This window comes from Scardinius erythrophthalmus (genome assembly GCF_964197995.2).
Source record: "Scardinius erythrophthalmus genome assembly, chromosome: 12".
NCBI lineage: Eukaryota > Metazoa > Chordata > Actinopteri > Cypriniformes > Leuciscidae > Scardinius > Scardinius erythrophthalmus.
This window is the reverse complement of record NC_138232.1, coordinates 35,252,735-35,275,226: the sequence shown is the minus strand read 5'-3', so window position 1 is coordinate 35,275,226 and position 22,492 is coordinate 35,252,735. Positions and strand designations below refer to the sequence as shown.

At 39.4% G+C, this 22,492-nt stretch overlaps 2 protein-coding genes across 5 annotated transcripts; both read right to left on the bottom strand.

Moving 5' to 3' along the window:
- Positions 1-71: 71 nt before the first annotated feature.
- wipf1b (WAS/WASL interacting protein family, member 1b) lies at positions 72-14,495 on the bottom strand. Of its 4 annotated transcripts, XM_081380646.1 has the most exons (10): positions 14,424-14,488; positions 14,078-14,154; positions 11,923-12,055; positions 7,139-7,224; positions 6,491-6,620; positions 6,072-6,224; positions 4,268-5,005; positions 3,970-4,182; positions 2,686-2,799; positions 72-2,491 (listed from the first exon to the last, which is right to left on the bottom strand). In XM_081380646.1, exons 4-10 carry the CDS (start codon positions 7,187-7,189, stop codon positions 2,439-2,441), a joined length of 1,452 nt encoding a protein of 483 aa, XP_081236772.1. In that variant the 5' UTR covers positions 7,190-7,224; positions 11,923-12,055; positions 14,078-14,154; positions 14,424-14,488; the 3' UTR covers positions 72-2,438. The 4 variants fall into 4 exon arrangements, with proteins under 4 accessions (XP_081236772.1, XP_081236770.1, XP_081236771.1 ...); XM_081380644.1 differs by lacking the exon at positions 11,923-12,055 and having other exon boundaries at positions 14,424-14,495; XM_081380645.1 differs by lacking the exon at positions 11,923-12,055 and having other exon boundaries at positions 14,078-14,151; positions 14,424-14,464.
- Positions 14,496-14,903: 408 nt separating this feature from the next.
- Positions 14,904-22,252, bottom strand: chrna1 (cholinergic receptor, nicotinic, alpha 1 (muscle)). Its single transcript, XM_081380867.1, has 9 exons — positions 22,094-22,252; positions 20,577-20,719; positions 20,401-20,445; positions 19,528-19,637; positions 19,184-19,379; positions 18,594-18,831; positions 17,556-17,779; positions 15,793-16,032; positions 14,904-15,641 (listed from the first exon to the last, which is right to left on the bottom strand). Exons 1-9 carry the CDS (start codon positions 22,137-22,139, stop codon positions 15,513-15,515), a joined length of 1,371 nt encoding a protein of 456 aa, XP_081236993.1. The 5' UTR covers positions 22,140-22,252; the 3' UTR covers positions 14,904-15,512.
- Positions 22,253-22,492: the final 240 nt, after the last annotated feature.

Below are 22,492 nucleotides of genomic sequence, written 5' to 3'. Positions count from 1 at the left end.
AAGCGCAACTAGAGCTTTATAAGAACTGAAAAGCACAGAAATGCACAATTATTTAAATGAAAAGCAAAATACAGCGTCTAGCGCATGTTTATTTAGAAAACAACATATTTTGGCACACCAGAATAGCAAAAGACTGTGAATACACAAATTAAACAACATATGTTGTCTGAAACTAAAATGTGCAACTACAGGCACAAAGAGAACATATAAAGTACCACATTGCGCATCTGGTCACAACACAATGTCATAAACGGGGTGCAAACAGAACATAAACAAAAGAGAGGCCGTAGTAGGCTATTACTAATAAGGTTGGTGGCAAATTGTTGTTTCTTTTTGGCTGTGCAATCATCTGTCTCCTCTCCGTCTAATTCAAGATGCCTCAGAGATTATGCTGTTTTGCATACATCACCTAAATGTAATTTTCCTTTTAATGTTTCATTAGAAGGCTTTTCCAACTCTTCTTTATGTAAACAAACATAAGGCAGCATAAACCAAGCCATTACATTGACATTGTAATTCAAAGATTGATACACTTATTGATGATACTTTTAGTAAAGCGCTTTAGTCAAACCAAACAGTACACTTCCTGACAGCCACGTCTACATGTCTGAGAAACATACATAAGGCAACATAATACTGAGCTAATATCAACAAAACAAGCAAGTGCATACATATATCATAAAATATAACACTTCTTAAACACAGTTTTGGCATTTTGTCTTACTTCAATACAGATAGAATCCCATGATACATAGAAACACACTTTTATGGGATTTTAAGGCAAATCATTTTTCATTTAGAGATTAGTCCTATTCAACATCAGCTCTCAGACTTGTTTAAATGGGGGTTGACCTAAAGAGCCTTTAATAAAGGACATCCACATTTCCCCATAAACTCAGTCCTTTTTATTTTTACATCAGGCACTGCATATGTGAACAAATCTGGTGAAAGTACCATCCATACATGCTACAGAATTAAGAGTCCTGACAGACTGCAGCTCTGCACACTGGAGAACATTCCACATTCTTTATAATGTGTTGGCCCTTATCACCACATACACATGCACACACAATGGTAATAAAGCAAACACATTCATTTAATTACAATCTGATATTGTTCTTGTCACCTTACAATCAACCTTTGAAACGTCAACGCTACATTCCTACTGTGTTATATGAAAACAGGAAGGTAGGGGGTGCCAAAACTCACCAAAGTTACCAATGGTTTAAATTGATATTCACCCAAAAATGAAATTCTGTCATTAATTACTCACCCTCATGTCAGTCCAAACACACAAGACTTTCATTCATCTTCAGAACACAAATGAGGATCTTTTTGATGAAATCTGAGAGCTTTCTGTCCCTCCATTGACAACTACCACTTTGAGGTTTCAAAAAGTTCATAAAGAGATTGTAAAACTAATCCATATGAATTGAGAGGTTTAGTCCAAATTTTCTGAAGAGACATGATCACTTTATATGATGAACAGATTGAATTTAGGCTTTTATTCACATATAAACATTCATCAACTCAGAAGCTCAAGGATGTTCGCTTGACGTGTGAGAACCAATGAGGTTCATTCTTGTTTTACGCACGTTTGATCTTCCACAAGAGGTTTGTTCTCGCACATCAAGCAGGTTTGGTTGAACTTCTGTCGATGTTCACTGATCAATGTCTATATGTGAATAAAGGACTAAATTAAATCTGTTCATCAAATAAAGCGATCGGGTCTCTACAGAAAAGACTACGCTCAGTTCATATGGATTAGTTTTACAATCTCTTTATAAACTTTTTGAAGCATCAAAGTGTCAGTTGCATAGCTGTCAATGGAGGGACAGAAAGCTCTCAGATTTCAACCAAAATATCTAAATTTGTGTTCCGAAGATGAATGAAAGTCTTACGGGTTTTGAACGACATGAGGGTAAGCAATTAATGACAATTAAAATTTTTGGGTGAACTATCCCTTTAATGAGAGGCATAAAACTGACTGATGCATTCCTTCATAAAATATAATTACATCGAGGAGTGTCTAGCAAACTCTGATGGAGTAGAAGTGACAGACAAACAACTGAAATTCAACACTCTCCTAAAGGCTAATAAATTGCTGCAACAATTCATCTTGCTCAAAAAAAAAAAAAAAATCCTCAAAAATAAAGTCAAACTTAGCTGTAGTATCACTGTAGAGCTCTTTACTTGACATAGTCGTAATAGCAAATATTTAATAATCTATAAAACAAAAAAAACGAAATGCTATAAAATATATGTTTTCTATAATAGAACACCATGTGCAGTTTTTTATGGTTATTTTATACTTTTTTTGTTTTGTTGATATTTTAATGAACTACTCTGGTTGAAATATATCAGGAACAGACAGTACCAGAGAAAACAAGATAATTGGGTAAAGGAAGGATTGTCAGGCCCTGAGAAAACGGTTTCTTTCACCTAGGTATGGGGGGGAGGGGAGGTGCACCTCGCTCTTTCTTTCCTGAACCTGAAACAGACAGAAATATACAAACACACACAAAGGCACATAAACAAATGAGTAAGACCATGATTGTGCTGAAAGGACTGAATGTTATTCAAAGTATTCATTGGCATGTGGAAGCGACAGCTGTGGGTCAGTTTTGTCTATGTGCATAGCAACAAAAACGCAAAAGATGAGAAAACACGGCTGTGATTGGTTACCTCGGCCTTCGTTCCGGGCCAGTTTGCTAGGATAGGTCTTCTGACAGGGAATGTAGGGCTCTGGGGGTGGAAGGTCTGATACAGGTCGGAACGTGAAGCGTGATTCCCACTCATCTTGGAGAAATAAATCAAACGCACACACAATTAATCTGCAACATAATCTGCAAATCCAAGTTACTTTCAGTGTTATTTAGAGCTAAATAGAAATAAATTGTAACTTCAAGGAATATGCTGGGATCAAAACACAATCTATAGACAGCATAGATGAGTGACATGCTGTCAGTTAAGCTGATAAAGTTCTTGGTAAATTAAGCCCTGAAGTATACTTTGGCTTTCCATGTACATTAAGTGTGTATGCATACACTGTGCGTGATGTAAATTTCATCATCAGCATACATACATACATACATACATAGTATGTACGCACTGAACATGCGCAGACTGGTTTTTTAACTGCATACTTTAAGCTTAGATCACACATGAACCTTGAATTTTTTTGCACTTATTGGTTTGTCCACAAGATGGCAACACCACTGCTCCGGGCCTTTGTTTCATTATTAATAAAAGAAACTGAGACTATGGAACAACAATTATGGAGGTGAGAGAGCTCAACACCCTGCAACTGAAGAAAACACATGCACCAGCAAATTAAGAAAACATCATCATATTGACAACACGTGTGCTGAAAATAGTCACAATGCAACCAAATATAGAAACGCTCTTCAAATAGCAAAGACCACAATGGAAATGTTTGAGAAGACCTCAACTTGATGAACCTGGCAGCAATAAAGGTTGCAATTACTGGCCAATTACATTACATGGCCAAAAGTAAGTGCCCCCTTGAAATTAACAGCTTAGAGCGTGGTACTGTCATATGATGCCACCAGTAAATTGCCTACGGAGTCTAGTGTGAAAGATCCTAACTAGTCTGTACAAAACCCAGATCCGAACAGCTTTGGGATGATTTAGAACATGGACTGCAAGCCAGACTCCAATGCCCAACATCCAACATCCTAACTGAGGCTCAAATGTCTGAATGGGAACAAATCCTCAAAACTACCTTCCAACATCTATTAGACAACCTTCCCTGAAGAGTGTAAGCTGTTATAGCAGCAAAGAAAGAAACAATTACTTATTAATGTCAATGGTTTTGAGACCAAAAGTTCAACAAGCAAATGGGAGTAGTGTACTTTTACCTTCTGGTAAGTTGTACCAATGAAAAACACTAAATTACATTACAATTGTTCTTGGTGAACTTAAGCAAGCATGTGAATGTCACACTACCTATATTATGCCCTTGATTGTGGTATCCATTGCCCATAGGTGGGGGAGGAGGGGGCAGAGGTCCAGAGGAGGGTCTGTCTGGTGGAAGTGGTGGTCTACTGCCACCACGGTGAGGCTCCACACCTGGTCTGTTTGGCGGAGGAGGGGCTGGTGATGACCTCACACTTCCTCCTCCTCCTGGACGACCAGAAGGAGGTGGAGGTGGAAGAGGACCTGTGGACAAAAACACAAAGACACATTAATGATCAAACAGGTGATTTCCAAATCTTTCTGCAACAACTTGCCACTCCTCGTTTACCTGTTCGTCCACCTGTATTCCTACCCAATGCAGGCGGTCTCTCAGAAGGAGGTGGAGGAAGGGGTCCGGATCGCCCAGGCGGAGGGGCAGGAGGAAGCGAGCCAAGTGACAGGTTCCGTTCGGGAAGGCGTGGCGTATGCTCATCGGGAGAAAGCGAGCTTGGCCGTCCTGGCGGGAGTGGAGGTCCTGCACTTACAGGTGCCCGCAAAGAGGCGGGAGCAGGAGTCGGAGGAGGAGTTGGTTTATTAATTGCTGATGGAGGAGGTGGAGGGGGCGGGCTGTCCCGAGTGAGAGGCAAAGAACGATTTACAGGGGGAACAGGTGGAGGACGGTCATCACCTCGACCAGGTGCAGGGGGAGGAGGGGGTCGTCCAGCATGACCAACAGAGGGCGAAGGAATTGAAGGAGGACGACCAAATCCACCTGGCACTGGTGGAGGTGCAGGTTGCCGTCCAGGGGGGTTTGGAGGTGGAGGTGTCGGGGCAGAACCCAAGCGGGAAGCCCCTGGAAGTGAGGGTGGTCCCCTGCTCTGTATGGGCCGTGGGGCACTTGGAAGAGGTGGTGGAGGCCCTCCAGGTGTTTCAGGACGGGGTGGGGTCATCCGTGGGCGCGGGGGGTCAACGGATTCACTTCGTTGCAAAGGCGGACGAGGGCCAGAGCCAGATCCTCCTCCAAAGGGCCGTGGACCAGTGCTACGAGCACCAGGTGGCAGAACCGGAGGCCTGACACAACTAGAGTCTGAAACAGAGACCAAATAATCTAAGAGATAATATAATATAATTGTGAAGTTCTTTTATATATATATATATATATATATATATATATATATATATATATATATATATATATATATATATATATATATATATATATATATATATACACTCTTTTCTGAATTTTCTGAAGGAAATATTACATTGTGTTTCATAAATTGTATATTACAAATATTATTTAATGTCAAATTCTATATTGGAGCTTTTGTGTGACCACTAGAAAAATTGATGAAACCGTCATGAGTTATAACATCAGCAACCATGTCATTATCAGCTATAGAGCTGGTAAGTCCCGCCCCTTCCGTAAAACCCCGCTGGACCTCTAAGTTGAAAAACCGCCAATGCAAGTGAATGGGAGACAATAATTATTTTCTGGTCCCGTTTGAATTGTGCCATGAATGTGAACATATGTTGTCTGTGAATTTTTTATATAACTTTTCATGTTACGAGTTTGACAGTATATGGTATGATTCTTCAGCTAGCAGTTGTGGAAAAGACATAACGAGAAAGACTACATGTCGCCTATGTGACGTCACCCCATAAAGTTGACTTACCCGTGGTTTTCACCAACTTCAACGATTTTGTCCTCTCCCGGTGAAGTGCACCAAAGACACAGCCATGTTTAGCGGGATCCGTGAGCTAATCCGTGTGCGAGTGGTGTTGACGTTTCAAACGCGGCGAGAGTTGTAGTCCACAAAGTGCTCTCACACAAAGTCTAACCGTATCAAACTTCTACCCGCTAAATTGTATCATTCTTTACACGAAAAGTTATATAAAAAATTCACAGACAACATATGTTCACATTCATGGCACAATTCAAACGGGACCAGAAAATAATTATTTTCTCCCATTCACTTGCATTGACGGTTTTTCAACTTTGAGGTCCAGCGGGGTTAGTGGAAGGGGCGGGACTTACCAGCTCTATAACATAATAGTGTTGGCCAAGATTTCTATATCAGCCAATCCCTAAAGAGGGTGAAGGAACCAGCCAGTACACAGAACACAATGTTTAAATATTTTTGCGTTCTCACCATCTCGAGTGGAGCGTAGCTTTGGCATGCCCCCCTGGAAGAGTCCTCCCAGACCACCTGGAGCTCCACCCCCACTCCCACCTCCAAACCCTCCCCCTCCACCACCTCCTCCTCCAGGCCCACCTCCTCCTCCACCCCCACCAGCTTTGGGTTCTGTCAAAACAAAGATGTGTTTAATATTTTGGACTGGAGAGCAAACCTGCAACAAGTAAGCGTTGCTACTTGCTACTCATATATTTTGTAAAAAAAAAAAAAGTTAGTCAATCATCACAAAGGTAATTTACATAGGAGTTTTAAAGGTACAGTAGAAAAGAAAACCCGTTTAAATATAGTTATACATTTTATAATTTATAACATTTAATTCTGGCTGTTTTGGTACAAGAACTTAGACAGTAACTCCATAAGATGCAGGATCTTACTTTCAAATACGGGGGCACTACGGTCATTAGTAACCGTCTTCTTCAGCCTGGCTCCTTTGCTGATGTCCGACAGTAGAGCATTCCTGCCCCTCTCCTCCGATTTATTCAAGACAGGCTTCTCAGTGTTTGCCTGTGAGCAAAAACAAGCATAGTTATACAGTATTCTGTAGAAATCATTAAAACATTGATGCCTCATGCCTACTCCACTAAAATCTGGAATACACCACACAACATTTTCCCAGATTTTTGCCCCAATTTGCTGGCTGGAAAAGTTGATACTAGCTGATGAAAGTCAAATCCAGTCTGCAGATTTACAGATTTGTAAGCAGAACAAATTGTGTAGTGTGATCACAGACTCAAATTTGTTTAGCTTCAGACTATTATTTGATTCATCTGGAAGAAACATGTTTGATATTTTGAGTCACACATTGTTTTCATTTGTTATGCATCTCTTAGCAATGAGGAGCATGTTTCTGTATGAGTTTGTTGTGTTCAGAACGACTTGAAAGTCTGTTAGTGTGTGATCCTGGGTTGTTTAGTGTATAATGCCCAGTTTGTATCTGTAACCATTTTAAAGTCGGCAAGTATATAATACCTGGTGTTTAAAAGTCTCAGATCTTAAAAAGTTGCGTGTTTATTTGTGTGTACCTGAGAGAAGGTGGGGGGTGGGGGAGGGGGAGGGGGAGGAGGTACCGGCATTTTTTCTCCTTGGTGTCACCTCCTCTTACTGAGACCTGACAAAAAGACAGAAATTTTTTTACTTAAAAAAACAAAACAAAAAAATCATTAAAAAAACGTTTATACAAAAATATATTAAAAAATGTTTATTACTTTTTATTTTATGGTCGCACCATATGACATCATTAGAGCAATTAAATTTAAACTTTTCATTTAATGTAGCACAGAATTTAAGTTTTTCAAAACCATACGAAACCAACATTAATACAAAGTCTACATTTCTAAGATCGCTGGCACTTAAGTTTTCTAAACTAGATTAAAGTTGGCATAAAACAGAAGTTGCGATAGTCTTTCCTTCACTATTGTGATATATCTGAATGAAGCGGCTTCTCAGACAAGAAGAAATGTAGGGCATGACTTGATTTTGTCTAATTGATGGATCATCAGAGAAGAGATGTCGCTGCAAGTGGGAGGGGAAGTGATTTTGATTAAAGATTACAAGGAGAGAAAATGAAAAATAAATAAATAAATAGGACAAATAATTTATAATAATAAATACTGCAATATTCTATAAAAAAAAAACATGAATTGTTCATTATGATTTCATGGTGACACTTATATTTGTATTGGTGCTTGAACACCATAAACAGGAAACCCAGCTGTAGCACAATAAGCAACATCTGAAACTTCACCACACTTTTCAGGTTAAAAAGAAAAAGAAAAAAAAAACAGCCTGAGCAATTCACCAAATCACTGCTACTAAACAGACCACATGACCCTTATAAAGTGGTCTCACATAGCCACAAAGTTTTGAATGGGTTTGCTAGTCTTGAAATACCCCATTGTGCTATACACCAAGATCCCTTGTTGTGCATGTGATGACAACATGTGGGAAAAGCCGTAACAAAAGAAGAAGGTAACTTCTGAGATGCAGAAAGCATACTGTAATAGACTAGTTCTCATAACACTCTCTCACACACTCACATATACAACTAATACAGTAATAAATATCACATTCTTTCTTAATGCCAACATTTACAAACTGTTTTTTTTTTCCACTGAATTCATGTGCAAGTTCGATGAAAGGCCCTTTCTGCTGACTTCCGGACGAGATCATAAACAGGAAGAGCTACAGCAATATAACTCTCACTTCTCATTCTCTCTTTCATAAACGCACATCCACATGGGTTCATAATGTCCAGACAAAGATGGAAAAGCAACAATAAAAGGTTTAAATGCAGAAGTGTGAACACAGATGAGACTCAAAGAAAACAAGTGGACACACAAACATGGAAACATACTCACAAGCTCTTACAAGCTCTTAAAACATCTGCTCTTTCATCATCAAGATCTCTCAAGGCATTTTACAAACAGCCACATCACACTACTTCATTTCTCTCTCCTCTTTCACTTCCTCTCTCACACCCTCTCCAGAGGTAAGCAGACATCCGGTCAGTTTGGTTCACTGTGAAGTGAGCCAACCCTGATGCTGTGCACAAAAAAAGTCATCATACAGTAGGACGCAGGCACGCATATCATTTTCATAAACAATTATGTGTATTTCAGTTAGGTTGATCATATAAGGACTAATATGGGTCCTTGTTGATGACACTAAAATTCAGCCACTACTTGGAAATCCCAGAAGTGTGTAGCAATCATTCATAATCTTATGTAGCCACGCCCCTTTTCAGCGCTGCGCTCGTTGTCTTTTGACTTCCGGTTTTATTTTCACAGCGATCTTGCGTATTTATGAATGAACGGATCGTTTTAAAATCTTCCCGGTCTATTGACATTTGTTAAGACATCTGGTTTAAACATTACAATCCTCATGATAACTTTCGTTAACTTTTGTTAACTTTATATTAAGTAAATCCACTTCAAAAACGAATTACTCCTGGACAGCAATGCCATAGGAGTGTACAGAGCGACTGCAAAAACGGAAGTTCAAAGGCAATATTCTAAAGATGGCGGCTCCCTTGTTTCTCTGCAGGTTTCTCTGGTGCATAATGTCACTCTATACCATAGAGGTCTATACCCCACAACTTTTTGGGGGGGGAATAATCATTGGATTTTAAAAAGCTTAATTTTGCTTGGCTGTGGTAGGAAGGAAAAAAAGGTAAATTTAAAATGACCAAGGACTACAGGGTCGAACGCTACATCGCCTATTTAATATTCATGAGCCATGCTGATTAGATTTATATGTCACTGTACTTGAATATCTGTTTGTTTGAGAATCCTGACCAGGGGTGCTCTTCTCAAAAGAATTGCTTGCTAACTATGGTCACAAGTTCAGTCGTAACAACATAGTTCAAGGATTCAGTATTTCCTAAAAACACTGAGTTCCGAGTTCCAATGAACATTCATAAACAGCAGTGAAGGGGAACAAAAATAGTGAAGTACTGTAGGTAAAAAATGAACAGCTTTCTGGTGTTCATGTAAATTAACTATAATAATCTCTAATCAATCAGTTAGCAAAAGTTATTCCTCCACCACCTTTGCGCAACGTCATTATTCATTTTTTTTGTTGAATCAGGGTTGTTGAACAAAGATGGCAGTGCAGCCAGGTTACTACAGTTTTGGGAAACAGTCGAGACTAACCAGTTAAATTCACCAGTGATGCAACATACTATGGTTGTTTAGCAGCGAGTTCATTTGCTGTACAGGCAACACACACCAGACAAACACAGCAACACTGACGCAAAAGCATGAGTTTGAGGCAGGGCTTTTTGATTTAATAACCAAAGGAGGCCTGTTTGAAAAGAGTGGGTGCTTCTCGTTTCTTTTTGTGCATCCTCATTTCCTTTCCACGCTTCCTATCCTCGGAAGGATACACCTGTGTTTCTTCGCTTCGCTTCCACACAGTTTCCACACCACACCCCTCGGCTGCGTCCGAAACCTTAGGCAGTTGACTTGTTGCCTCGCTGCCTGATGAAGGTACCTCACGAAACTGATTTCGGAAGCGTAACAGTTTAATGATCTACGGCTTTTGTGAAAACTAAGAAAATATTAAATTACTACAATAGTAACTTCTCGCTGGAAATGACATCATAGGTGGAAACCGTGATCAAAAATGTACATTTACAACTGACAACCAGCCGCAACTTTCAGATGTCTTGTTTATTTTTCTAGCTCAACTGTCACTTAATGGAAAGCACAGGATTGTGGGATATCAAAGGCAGCGAAGGATCCATATGCTTCCTTCAAAAATCGATCAGATGAAGGTATCTCAGGAGACAGGAATGGAAACTAACATTGCATTCGGACGTGCCTTGATGCCTTCCAACCTTGGAATGCGTTTTCCGAAGGCAGCATTTATCAGTTTTCGGATGCAGCCCTCGTTCCTCGTCTTCTCGAGGTGCAATTAGAGAATTGAAATGTCCTTCAAAATGGTTGAGTTCAATCGGTTTCCGGGTCACGGGCTGAAGGACGGTGGAAGCATCAATTTGAGTATTGAGAAGCACCCATTGTGTTCAACTTTTAGCTGCACCTCACCTAACCGATCGGGAAGATCTGCCGCTTATGATTTACGAGGGGTGCAAATTAGTGCAAAAAAGTAGAAATGACAGGGGAGAACGAACAAGAGGAGGATAAATGTAGTGAAGAAGAGAAGAGGTGCACAGTAAAAGTTTCCTGGAAACGGACTATATTTACATTCCAGTGTCTTGAGAGAGAGAGACTATGGAGAATGTGATGCTACATACACCCGACGGCTGCACTGTCCGGATGGCGCTCTACATCCAGCAGTCTGAAATGTCATCATGTCGAAAACAGGGACTTTGGCTAGACATTATGTTCTCTTTGGAATTAGTCTATGCCAAGTGTGTGTTTTAGTGTGCCACTGTCTTATGCAAGCCCATAATGCATTTCACCTCTGTAACGGTCAAGAGAGTCAACCCTGCATCCCAACTGGCATACTATGTGTTCTAAATAGTAGGTGAGATTAGTGTGTCCTTCTGTAGCAGCTTGTTAACAACTGTGTACTTTATATTGTAGAGCAAAACATGAAAACAATTTCTAAAAACCCAGAGGAAATTCCAGAAGCAACCCATGCCAAATTAGCCTTCCAGGTTGTCCTAGAAATTTTTCCATAGGAGAACTGATTTTGAACAATAACTTATAAACCTTAAAAGACACACATACTGTGAGCTATGAGGTTTGTTAATCAATGGTATATGCTATTTTTTCAATAATAACAGAGGAATTCCTGGTGAGAAACGAATTAACCCATGATTCTGCAGAGAAATTTCCCCAATCAGACAATCGAAACAAGCTAATTGTGTCAAAATAACTCTTTATGGCCCAACCACTCCCATGAAGCCCTGCAAATGACGTGATAGGGACAGTATCCCCTACTCACTCAAATTACTCAAATATTTGTAATTATATGCATATTTTGCAATAAATGTAAAATATGTTGTTTCTATATACCCTCTTTAAATCATTTTTTTTTTTATCTCTCGTTTTTAATTTGTCATTCACAACACTTCATAGTTCTTTATGTGAAAGTCACCATGAAATCATATTTTTTTTATGGAATATTGAAGTATCTATTATAAATGATTTATCTGTGCACATAATTTTTTTTATTCATGTGCCTTTGTAAACTTTAATCAAAATAATGTACAATAAGCAGTTTCACTCGTATATACGTGACAATAGGGAACAAAAAGACAACTTCTGCTTCATGCCGGCTTTACAGTCTTGTACCTTTGTTGTTTTGTCCAATTTTCAAAGTTTGTAATGTTGTGATTCACCTCGTAGCTGGTTGGCTTGCTTCGTGGCTTTACCAAAGACTTTAAAAAAATAAATCTCTGTGGGAAAAATACTTCCGGAACCAAGGCAGCTGAAAAAGTTGGCTGGCACTCTAATGGGATGCAGCCAAAGACCCTGAATTATGGAATCCAAAAGTAAGGCCAATGTCAACAATTAAAGGTTAAATCCGAGATATCCAGACCTCTCTAAATAATATGAACTCAAGTAAGAGCTGAAGAGATGGTTGGAGTCATTCAACCACAACCTGCTACATCATACATGCAGAATCAGGCAGGAAGGGGCCACCCACAGAGAACCATGCATTAGTTAATTTGAAAGTGTCAAGTCAAGTTGTAAAGCAGAATTTCAGTGATTTGCGCTTTGCAAAATGCTTGCTTACAATTCCACATCAAAAGCAAAAAAGCAGCTTACGAATGCTCAGCTAGCATAATGCGAGCATGCTCCAGCAAATAATGTGCCCACTGTCTCTTATTCTGTCTTTCCATCACTTTATTGTCCACTTCCTTTCTGAAACTCAGCATAATGTTGACACCTCTGGCTACATGCAAGCCTGTAGCTAATGAAATGATCTCAGATCCCGTCACATGATTTCTGACTCTCTTTGAATGGCTGGTTAGATAGAACACTAAACCACCAGACAAGAGAGAAGTAGAAGTTATGACAGTCATAGAGAGGAAGTTAATGCAGAGAAATAACTATATTTGTGTGACTTATGAAGCCTAAAATGACTCGTTCCTACTTAAGTTCTCACTAAAAACTGCACACTTAAATTCACAGCCTCAACAGCAACTCTCTGTGATTTAATAGTGTCACATTTCACACTTGCTTAAAACCACATGAAAAAAAAATCAAGAGCATGGTCTGACATTGACATCAGCAGTCATAGTCTAATAAAAGTCTTTAATGCAAGAAAGAAATCTCACTTGAAAGCTACATTTCTCAGCTTTTCAATGATCAAAGCATTTTCATGGTAGTAATTTGTCAGACACACTGACCTTGACATCCCTAATTTGTTTTACAAGGCAATTCTACATCAGTAAACACACAAATCCACACAATCCCAAGCCAACTAACACACAAACGAAGAGCTTTGAGGTAACCAATTTGAAAGGAATGAATAAAGCAAAAATAAAAGAATACTGTGCTTGAAAACCTTTGGGACATTGACAGCGCAAAATAATGTGGTCTTTAATTCACAAGAAGAAAGGAATAAAAAAAACTGAGAGAAAAAAAGGAAGGGGAAGAGCATATGACTTGCATTGTATCTCACTGTGGAGACCCCATGGCCTTTCAATTAGAAACACATGCTCACAGAAGTCCGACTCATGTCCACGAATCGATTCTTTTGAACAGTTCATTTTTTAAAGAACCGGGGATAATAAGGGTTAGTTGGAGCCATGATTCAGCGCACAGAAGTCATTATTTAGCTTAATAAAATGTTATTTACATTACACAATATTAAAACTAATTTACTTCCTTTGGCTGAAAACGTTTCTCCACGTTTTTATAAAATGGTTTAAAACCAACATGTAGCCTACGTGTTTTGATAAACTTTCATGCAAGTTGAAGACCTATTTCCAGTTATTTGTAACTTATCTGATATTCCTCAATTTCAGCAACTTATCATCCTATAAGTGAAATCCAAAGCTCACTCCAAATATTGCTCTTATTAGAAACTCATTAACCGGTTCTTGGGAATCGAGCCGAGCGATTTTAACCGATTCACTGAAAAGATCCGGCTAAAAAAAAACGAGTCTTTCACTAATCAGAAACCGTCTGCACCAACAGCAACAACCAGATTTGAAGTAATTGTGAAATGACAATGGTCCTTCATAAAAACCAGTGGAATTTGGTTGAAAGACAAAACTTTAGATTTGTTGTGTCTCTGAACTACAGAAAAAAATGTTTCTTATTTTCCCTGCCACATATACACGCTCAAACTGGCAACCCTGTGGGGAGACTTCCTCTAAAAGTTGGCAACGTTTGTGCTTTTGTGGATAAAAAAACTGAAAACTTAATAAAAACCCACACAATACTTGCAAGTTTGCGACCGTATATAAATCATGGCGAGATCAAATCATAAATTAGATCTAAATCGCGCGTTTTTAGAAAGCAACATGCTGCATAAACACTCACCGGTGCTTTGCGTCTTTTTCTCCGCGTCCTCCGCTTACGAAACAAATGCAGCAACGATCATCATCATGAAGCATCTACTACACACACAAACACAGAGGAACTCAAGTTTTGGGCCACTCCTTCATGGCAGAAAACACTCACAACTTCTCTCCCCACTGTTTCCGCCCAGCGCGTGCAGCCTACAACCCCATCATATTCACTGGAATAACATTATCGCTTTAATACTGCATGCAACAATTCAGTAGCCTACGTCTCATCAGTATCACATCTCTTTGGATGAGGGAAGTACAGCTCAATGTTTAGAAAAAAAAAAAACGTGATATCTTGGAAATTTTGTGGTCTTTACCCAGTTTTTCTTCCTCCACCAACACAACAGACTCTCTTCGTTTTCTTTATCCGGGACATTCGTCTGTGATGCAACGTTTCCAGATGTGTGCGACTGCCTCGAGCTGAGCGCAAACAAACATCTGTCAAACTCTGTAGAGACTGTGTAATAGAAAAGCTGAGCTCTGTGTGAATGTGGAAGTAACAGACATGTCAATCAGATTAAAAGAGATAACCTCTAAATGTAGTCATTTCTAAATAGGACTTTAAGATCATTGTTTTTGTGTGTGGGATTTATGCAATATTTTTGTCCTTTGTCTAAAGACAATGTTCTACCCTGTGGGGATAGACAATAAAGTTTTTTAATTTGAAAAATTTGATTTTGATTTCTGGTCACTGAGAAGAAAAAAAAAAAGTGTGCTACAGATAGAGATGCCTGGAACATAAACCAGTTGCAGAACCAAAATTAATTATAGAAAGAAAACATGTACACTTATTGTAATAGTTTTAGACCGAGAAGTTTATGATGCATTCAAAGACAAATGTTTAATTTTTCAATCAGGCCTGTATGCATAATCAAAAACATTTTCAAACTAAAAAGAAACGTATAATAATCAGACCAAATAAAAACAGCAATATCATCATCCATTTGTTTGCTACTTAGGTTTAGGGTTTTTTTAATGAGCAGTTATATACACTCAAAAACAGTTTATTCATCCTTTTTTCTCTTTAAATATCATGCCATTCAAGTACATTGGTTACCACGGAAAACACAAACCAAGAAAAATAAGAACATTTTGAAACAAATCAAACATATAAAATAAACAGAATAAAATATAATACACTCCTACGTAAAATAAATGCCACGAGTTCTCACGTTTCTCTGCATCTGTGCTTAATTTTGTCAAGATAAATAAGAACACAGTGTACTGACATTCTGAGGGACGGAGCAACTGTTATAACAGATACACTTCAAATAAAGAGAAACAAGTGGTGTGTGTTTTATTTTCCAGTTGTTGTCTAAGCACACTGTTCCAAGCAGCCTCTTTGCTACAGCTCAGCAGAGAGTCGAGTCACTCCAGTCCCTGGCTTCAGTTGGGCCTTTGGACTCTCACAGCATGCTGAGCTCGATCAGGCGTCCGGCAAACACCCCTAAAGTGCCAATAATACACACCGCCATGAACACGCATAGAAGAATGTGATCCAGGACCATGGCGACAAACTTCCATTCCTCTGCAGCCTAAACGAACAGACAGAGTGAATGACAAAGTAGTCAGATGAAGAGGAAAGGTTGAGTAAGTACTTCTGTTCAAAGAATTGCAAAAGTGCCTAGGGGGTAAAATGAAGGAGAAAGAAAGCATTATGGATAGGTAGAGCATATAAATTCTCACGTTGTTGGACTCCTCGTCGCTTTTCATGGTGTCTGCGATGTATTTAACACCCTCGATGGCACTACGTACATCAGGATTTTTGGTTATGGGAGAGTGGTAAGTGACAGAGGCTGGCATGGGCTTCCCTGAGATGTCAGAGATGTCAAAATCGGCAGGAAAGAGATGCTTTTCCTGTCGTTCCTGGGATGGTCGCTTCATGGTGGAGAAAAACATCAGGTTTGGAATGGTGTCTATGAAGATCTGTAAAACAGAGGCATCCCTGATCAGAATATAAACAGGTTTATCAAAAGCTCAAAGTAAGCAAAAATTCCCACAAATATATGTAAAGTTTAGAAACAAGTAAAAATTGTACTTCACTAGCAGCACCAAATGGGACTGCAAAAATAATGACTCTCAACTCATGGATTTTGAATGTAACTTCCAAAAAAGTTTCGTGTTTTTTTTCCAGGTAAAAATAACAAAGTGTCAAAAATGCTAAGTAACTAAGTTATACCAAGTAAACTTAAGCAAAGTTCAAGTATATTTTCCAAAAAAACCTTCCAAAAAAAAAATCAATGTACTAGAAGTATACTTGTGAGTGTACTATTTCAATACATTTTGGAACTTAAATTGGCCCTTATTTTAGTTTAAGAAATTAAACTGTTAAGTGTACTTTAAGTGTAACAGTATTACATTTTGAGTACACAATTAGTTTGCATCAAAGTTTTTCTTTTGTATTCCAACTATACTGTGAACTATACTACATGTGAACTTAATGATAAACTGTTTTAGCTTATACAGTTACTTTATACTAGATCAGGGCGGGTGTCCTCAGTCCTGGAGGGCCACTGTCCTGCAAAGTTTAACTCCAACCACAATTAAACACCTCAACCAGCTAATCAAGGTCTCACTAGGCGTACTAGGCTGCGTTTAATAATAATAATAATAATTCATTACATTTATATAGCGCTTTTCTCGACACTCAAAGCGCTTTACATAGAAGGGGGGAATCTCCTCAACCACCACCAATGTGCAGCATCCACCTGGATGATGCGACGGCAGCCATATTGCGCCAGAACGCCCACCACACACCAGCTTACTGGTGGAGAGGAGACAGTGATGAAGCCAATCAGTATATGGGGAGGATTAGGAGGCCATGATGGACAGAGGCCACTGGGCAAATTTGGCCAGGATGCCAGGGTTACACCCCTACTCTTTCGAAAGACATCCTGGGATTTTTAATGACCACAGAGAGTCAGGACCTCGGTTTAACGTCTCATCCGAAGGACGGTGCTCTTTTGGCAGTATAGTTTCCCCGTCACTATACTGGGGCATTAGGACCCACACAGACCACAGGGTGAGCACCCCCTGCTGGCCTCACTAACACCTCTTCCAGCAGCAACCTGGTTTTCTCAGGAGGTCTCCCATCCAGGTACTAACCAGGCTCAGCCCTGCTTAGCTTCAGTGGGCAACCAGTCTTGGGCTACAGGGTGATATGGCTGCTGGCAAACAACTTTTAACTCCACTTTTAGACATACACTCGCAAACTTCCCTAAGCACTTCCCCTCGAGGGAATCCCCACCGCCATTTTGAAGCACGTTCAACTTCGTCAAGTGGACGATGGAAGTTTATTTGGCCAGACTCTTGACCCCTTGATTTTGACAGAGGGAGCGAGTCTACTCAACATGTACACTTCAGGCAGATCCATAGACCACAATGCACCATGATTGTGACGTCACAGCAGATCGCTGTGTATGATATTGGCAATATTTTGACATACGTACCTTGCGGACCCAGGCAGGCATGGTGTGTGTGCTGGGGGAGCGGTGGTGTGTGTTGATGACAATCACAGTGATGATGATAGAAGCAATGACAAAGATCATGGTGAAGAGCATGTATTTGCCGATGAGTGGAACGGCACTGGACGTGGAGGGGATCAACTCAACAATCACCAGCAAGAACACAGTCAGAGAAAGCAGGACAGAGATGCTGAGGGTCATCTTCTCACCTGCACGCAACACAAGACAAGACAAAAACTAGTGAAGTTCAAAATGTCCATCAAGCTCTAAGTACCTGTCATTTGTAATATACTTAACAAGGACCAGTCGTGTTTTTTTACATTTTCAACTTTCTTTAGTGTGTAATGTTGCTGTTTGAGCATGAAAAAGGTCTGCAAAGTTACAACACAAATTCCACTCCAGCGGGAGTTATTCTCTATATCAGTGTGCAATGTTTTTGAACTCCCTGAAACGCCTTGATTGTAGGCGTTTCCTTCAGGGAACGTACACGTCACAATATTTAAATAATTCCCGCCCAAGGCATACTCAAAAAAAGGGGGCGAGGCCTAGTTGAGTTGAGCTGCGTAGTGTGTGGAAAAAAGCGATTACGGTAAGGGGCGTGACATTTCCGAAACACGCTCGAAGTGGATGACCAATCACAACACACTTGTCCAGGCGACCAATCAGAGCAAATTGCACTTTTCAGAAGGAGGGGCTTCATAGAGACAGGAACTAAACAGAGTGTTACTGACAGACTGGGGAAAGAGGTGCTGCATTAATGTAAAATATGTGAAAAATAATGTGTTTTAACCATGAAAACCTATTCTAGCAGACCCTAAAATCAAGCCTTTGTAAAAGGGCATAATATGGCCTCCTTAATTCATTGGATTATTCAAAAAATAGTCATTACCCCATGGTTATTTATATATTTTAAATATATTTCCAGCAAAAATATGATATAATGAATTCAAAATAAACTATGAAATAAGATTTTGGTCATACCCCAGCACACATGTACTCTCACAAAAACACACAGTGAGTTACCAGAGTCTGTGGGCAGGTAGAACACAAGCCCAGTGAGGAAGGAGAACAGCATGCAGGGGATGATGACGTTCACGATGAAGTAGAGCGGGAGGCGGAGCAGGAGGAAGTGATAAGTGATGTCGAGGTAGGGTGTATCTGGACAGCAAGCATAATACACCCAGTGTTTCCAGTTCCTGTAATCCTTCATCACCCACTCCCCGCTCTCCATGAAATTACTGAGGTCTGGTCTGTCGCTGTCCTTACACATACACAAAAAGATGCATTTATATCCTGGTTCATACAATAAGCAATGTACAGTCATTTATCCAGCTTATTTTGCAGTGCGGAAGCAAGCAATTTTACTGTGAATGTGCGAGACTTCCTATTCATTAGCCACTAACTAGAAGAACAACAAAGTGCACAGTAAAACAATCTGCAGTACAAGCCAGTGTGTTTATGATTGTGATAATCAATTTAAATAATATTATAACAAATACCAGCCTTACACATTTAAGTTAAATACGGCCATATCTGCGCTTGCATTAAAAACAAGATGGATACTATATCCTGATGGTCATGATGATTGGTGATCATGTGTGTGTTATAGTTACTGGGTTGATGATGACAAGGTTGCCATCATAGGTCCACGTTCCAAGTTTCATGCTGCAGTTCTGCAGGTCGAAGGGAAAGTGAAGGACCACGATCTCACAGTAGCTCTTAAAGATTGCTGGGGGAGTCCATGTTATCATACCCGTGTGCTCCAACATGACCTTTGTCTCATGGACGATGGCAAAGTCTCCATCAGCACTGCACATACACAAATTAAGAAATATATCAGACCAGGTATGTGCACATTTCAATTCATTTATTTTACTTGATAGACTCACACTAGCATAAATACACTCAGATAAACACATGCAATGGGTGAAAGCCAACAGGACTAAGTGACTCATACTTGTTATAAAGCACTAAATCGGGTTTCCAGATGTCAGTGGAGGGAATTCTGATCTTCCTGATGCCACCATAGTCATCAGGATTCCACTGCAGATTCACATCCTTCCATTGCTGAACATGAGAAAAGGAGAAAAAGATTGATACATGTGTATTGACTCCTGACTGTATCCACATGGGTAATGTAATTTTAAAAGTCGGCATGAAACAGAAGTTGCAATCATATTCTTCCCTATTCTGACGTATGAAACAGGTTTACAAATGAGAGAAAAAATGTAGGACGGGACCTGATTTTGTCCATTGAGAATTGATTGCGATGGTTGTGGTTTGCTATTGCTGTGATCTCATGTGAGTGACAGGTTGGAGAAATGGAGAGGTTATTGTTCTATTGAACGTTGTCAGAGGATAGACGTTGTTATAAGGAGGAGGGGAATTTATTTTGATTAAGTTCTTATTTTTTATGGAATATTGCAGTATTTATTATAAATTATTTATCCATGCACATCACTATAGCTTTTTATATTTCATGCTCCTTCATAATAATCAAAATAACTCCCCCTCCCTCTTGCAGTAAGATCTCTTCTCTCTGATTACGTGTTTTTTGTTGCAAGGGCCGGGCAACTTGTCAGTAATGAGATCAAAGCAATGGCATACCACAACCATCCAGCAATCCAATCAATTCCTGTTGGACAAAATCAAGTCCGTTCTGCATTTTTTCCTGTTTGAGAACCTGTTTCACTCTGATATACTTCACAATAGGGGGGTAAAAACAGTCAGTTTTATGCAGTTTTATAATTCAGAATGTACAGAAGTAAACGTTTTGATATCTACATTGATAGCAGCACACAGGAACTGAAACAGCAGCTCAAACCCACACCTGCTTTAGCCGTACATTACTGGAGACAATCTGATTAACTTCATCCTGTAAAAAAGAAAAGGTCGGTATGGAGGGTAAGAGAAAAGAAAAAGTATATGGTTTTGCAATGTAAACTTTTAATCATAATAATAAAACTTTAATTAGAATACAAGAAATAAAAAATGAACAGAATTTACCACGCTGATAAGCTGAATGAGTTGTAGTCCAACAGTAACCACTACTGGATCCTTAAAATGGCTGACAGGACGAACAACCTTGTTATATCCGGTAAACAGAGTCTTTACTAATCTTGTCTCATCTTCTGAGCACAGTGCTGGTCCTGCAACACAAGCACACACACTACTTCGATGCCCTGTGAGAATAACTTATCACCCTACTCTTCTTACTCACAAACAAACACAAACACACACACACATCCATCCTAAACAGCACACAGGATTAAAGTTGAAGGACTCAAGCAACTGCATATGACATACACACACACGTTGTGTTTTCATGTTTTACGGGGACTGAATAGACATAATGACTTTTATACTGTACAAACTGTATATTCTGTCCCCTAATCCTTGCCCTACCATCACAGAAAACCTTCTACATTTTTATGTTTCCAAAAAATATAATTTAGTATGATTTATTAGCTATTTTCCTCATGGTGACCAAACAATGTTCCCACAAGGACAAGGTTTTTTAGATATTGCCATCTTTTTGGGGACATTTTGTCCCCATAGGGTTAACCAGGCCACCCACACACACACAAGGACACACACTGACACTAAGACACACTGATATCTGAGTAATTTGGTGGCTATTCTTTTATAACCAGAACTAACGGAAGTAATGCAGAAATTCTGCAGGCAAATAAGCAATTTATTCAGATAACTAGGTATCACTGGTTTGTCGAAATTATGATGTTTTGTTTCTTATACATCTCTGAGCCATTTTTGGGAGGAATAATTAAGTAAATAATTTCCATATAATTTAATTACAAAATGTGACCATTTATTTTGCAATATTTGATTGATTTGCATTGTTTTACAAATATGCATATTAGAAGTGTACAGTCAGGTAAACGAGTGAACGTTTGGGTCCACATGTACATTTACAGTATTTCAGATACAAACATCAAACAAGGAGCTTTTCCAGTTTCCAGTTTAAGTTTAGGCCAGTATCACTTCGCCCTGGTGAGTAGAGCCTTCTTCAGTCTTCAAGAAACAGAAAATGCAAAGAGAGAGAGACGAGATGCTAATATTTGTTAGCAAATAGCACAAAATTGCCCTCTGACACACTGATCTCATATCACCCACAAAGCACCTGAATGACGCCGGCAGGCCGCGCACTTGCACCTGTCAATCAAACGGGACGCATTGTATGCATTGCATACCATACAGAGAAGCATAGAAAACTTTTAAAAGTGTTTAAAAACTAAATCATTTTAACATAACGTATCGCTATGGAAATGAACCTGTATCGGTTTCCAACAAAAGCTTGGGTGAAATAGCAAAACGATTATCCGCTTTCGTAGTCGTCAGAGGTGATTTCTAAGTACACTATTCTTCTCCATAATAGCATAGATACAGCTAAACTAAAGCCTTTATCAATGTATTATAACTCATGGTCATTTTAATTACTTTGTCGTCTGTTTAATAGGGCAGGTTCCCCAGACAAGAATCTAAAAGAAAAGGTGGTTACTCACCAAATAGAAAAGGCAAAAATGGCAAAATCAGTATAAAGTTATTCATCTCTTTGCTATGAGAAAGTCCGTGTAGTCGTCTGAAGGAAATAATCTATAAGAGCACAGCTACAGTTGTCTGTGCGTCCTGACTGTAGCTCAACTCTGCGTGAGTGAGAGTTGCACTATTGTTAAACACGCATGTGGCGCGCGCTGGCAGCTGTCAGAGTCAGCGCGAGACAAACATTGTTGCACGTGCGTGCTTGGTTTACGGTTTCACTTAACTAGTAAATGTCTTAAAATGTAACCATTTCAGTTCTTCTAAACCGATTGTTGTCACCGTAATAATAATTACAATAAAAGTCTAAAATACGTCCCCTGTAGCCCCCTTGCAGTTGCAACAAATTAAATGATAAATTGTAG

Excerpts from the sequence above, each read along its gene's own strand:
- wipf1b (XM_081380644.1), bottom strand. The coding sequence starts at position 7,189 with ATGCCGGTACCTCCTCCCCCTCCCCCTCCCCCACCCCCCACCTTCTCT. Across the intron at positions 6,225-6,490 it reads TAGTGCCCCCGTATTTGAAA|AACCCAAAGCTGGTGGGGGT; the intron begins GTAAGATCCTGC and ends TTGTTTTGACAG. Across the intron at positions 4,183-4,267 it reads GAATACAGGTGGACGAACAG|GTCCTCTTCCACCTCCACCT; the intron begins GTAAACGAGGAG and ends TTTTGTCCACAG.
- chrna1 (XM_081380867.1), bottom strand. The coding sequence starts at position 22,139 with ATGAATAACTTTATACTGATTTTGCCATTTTTGCCTTTTCTATTTG. Across the intron at positions 20,446-20,576 it reads TCATTCAGCTTATCAGCGTG|GATGAAGTTAATCAGATTGT; the intron begins GTAAATTCTGTT and ends TCTTTTTTACAG. Across the intron at positions 18,832-19,183 it reads ACCTTGTCATCATCAACCCA|GACAGCGACAGACCAGACCT; the intron begins GTAACTATAACA and ends TGTATGTGTAAG.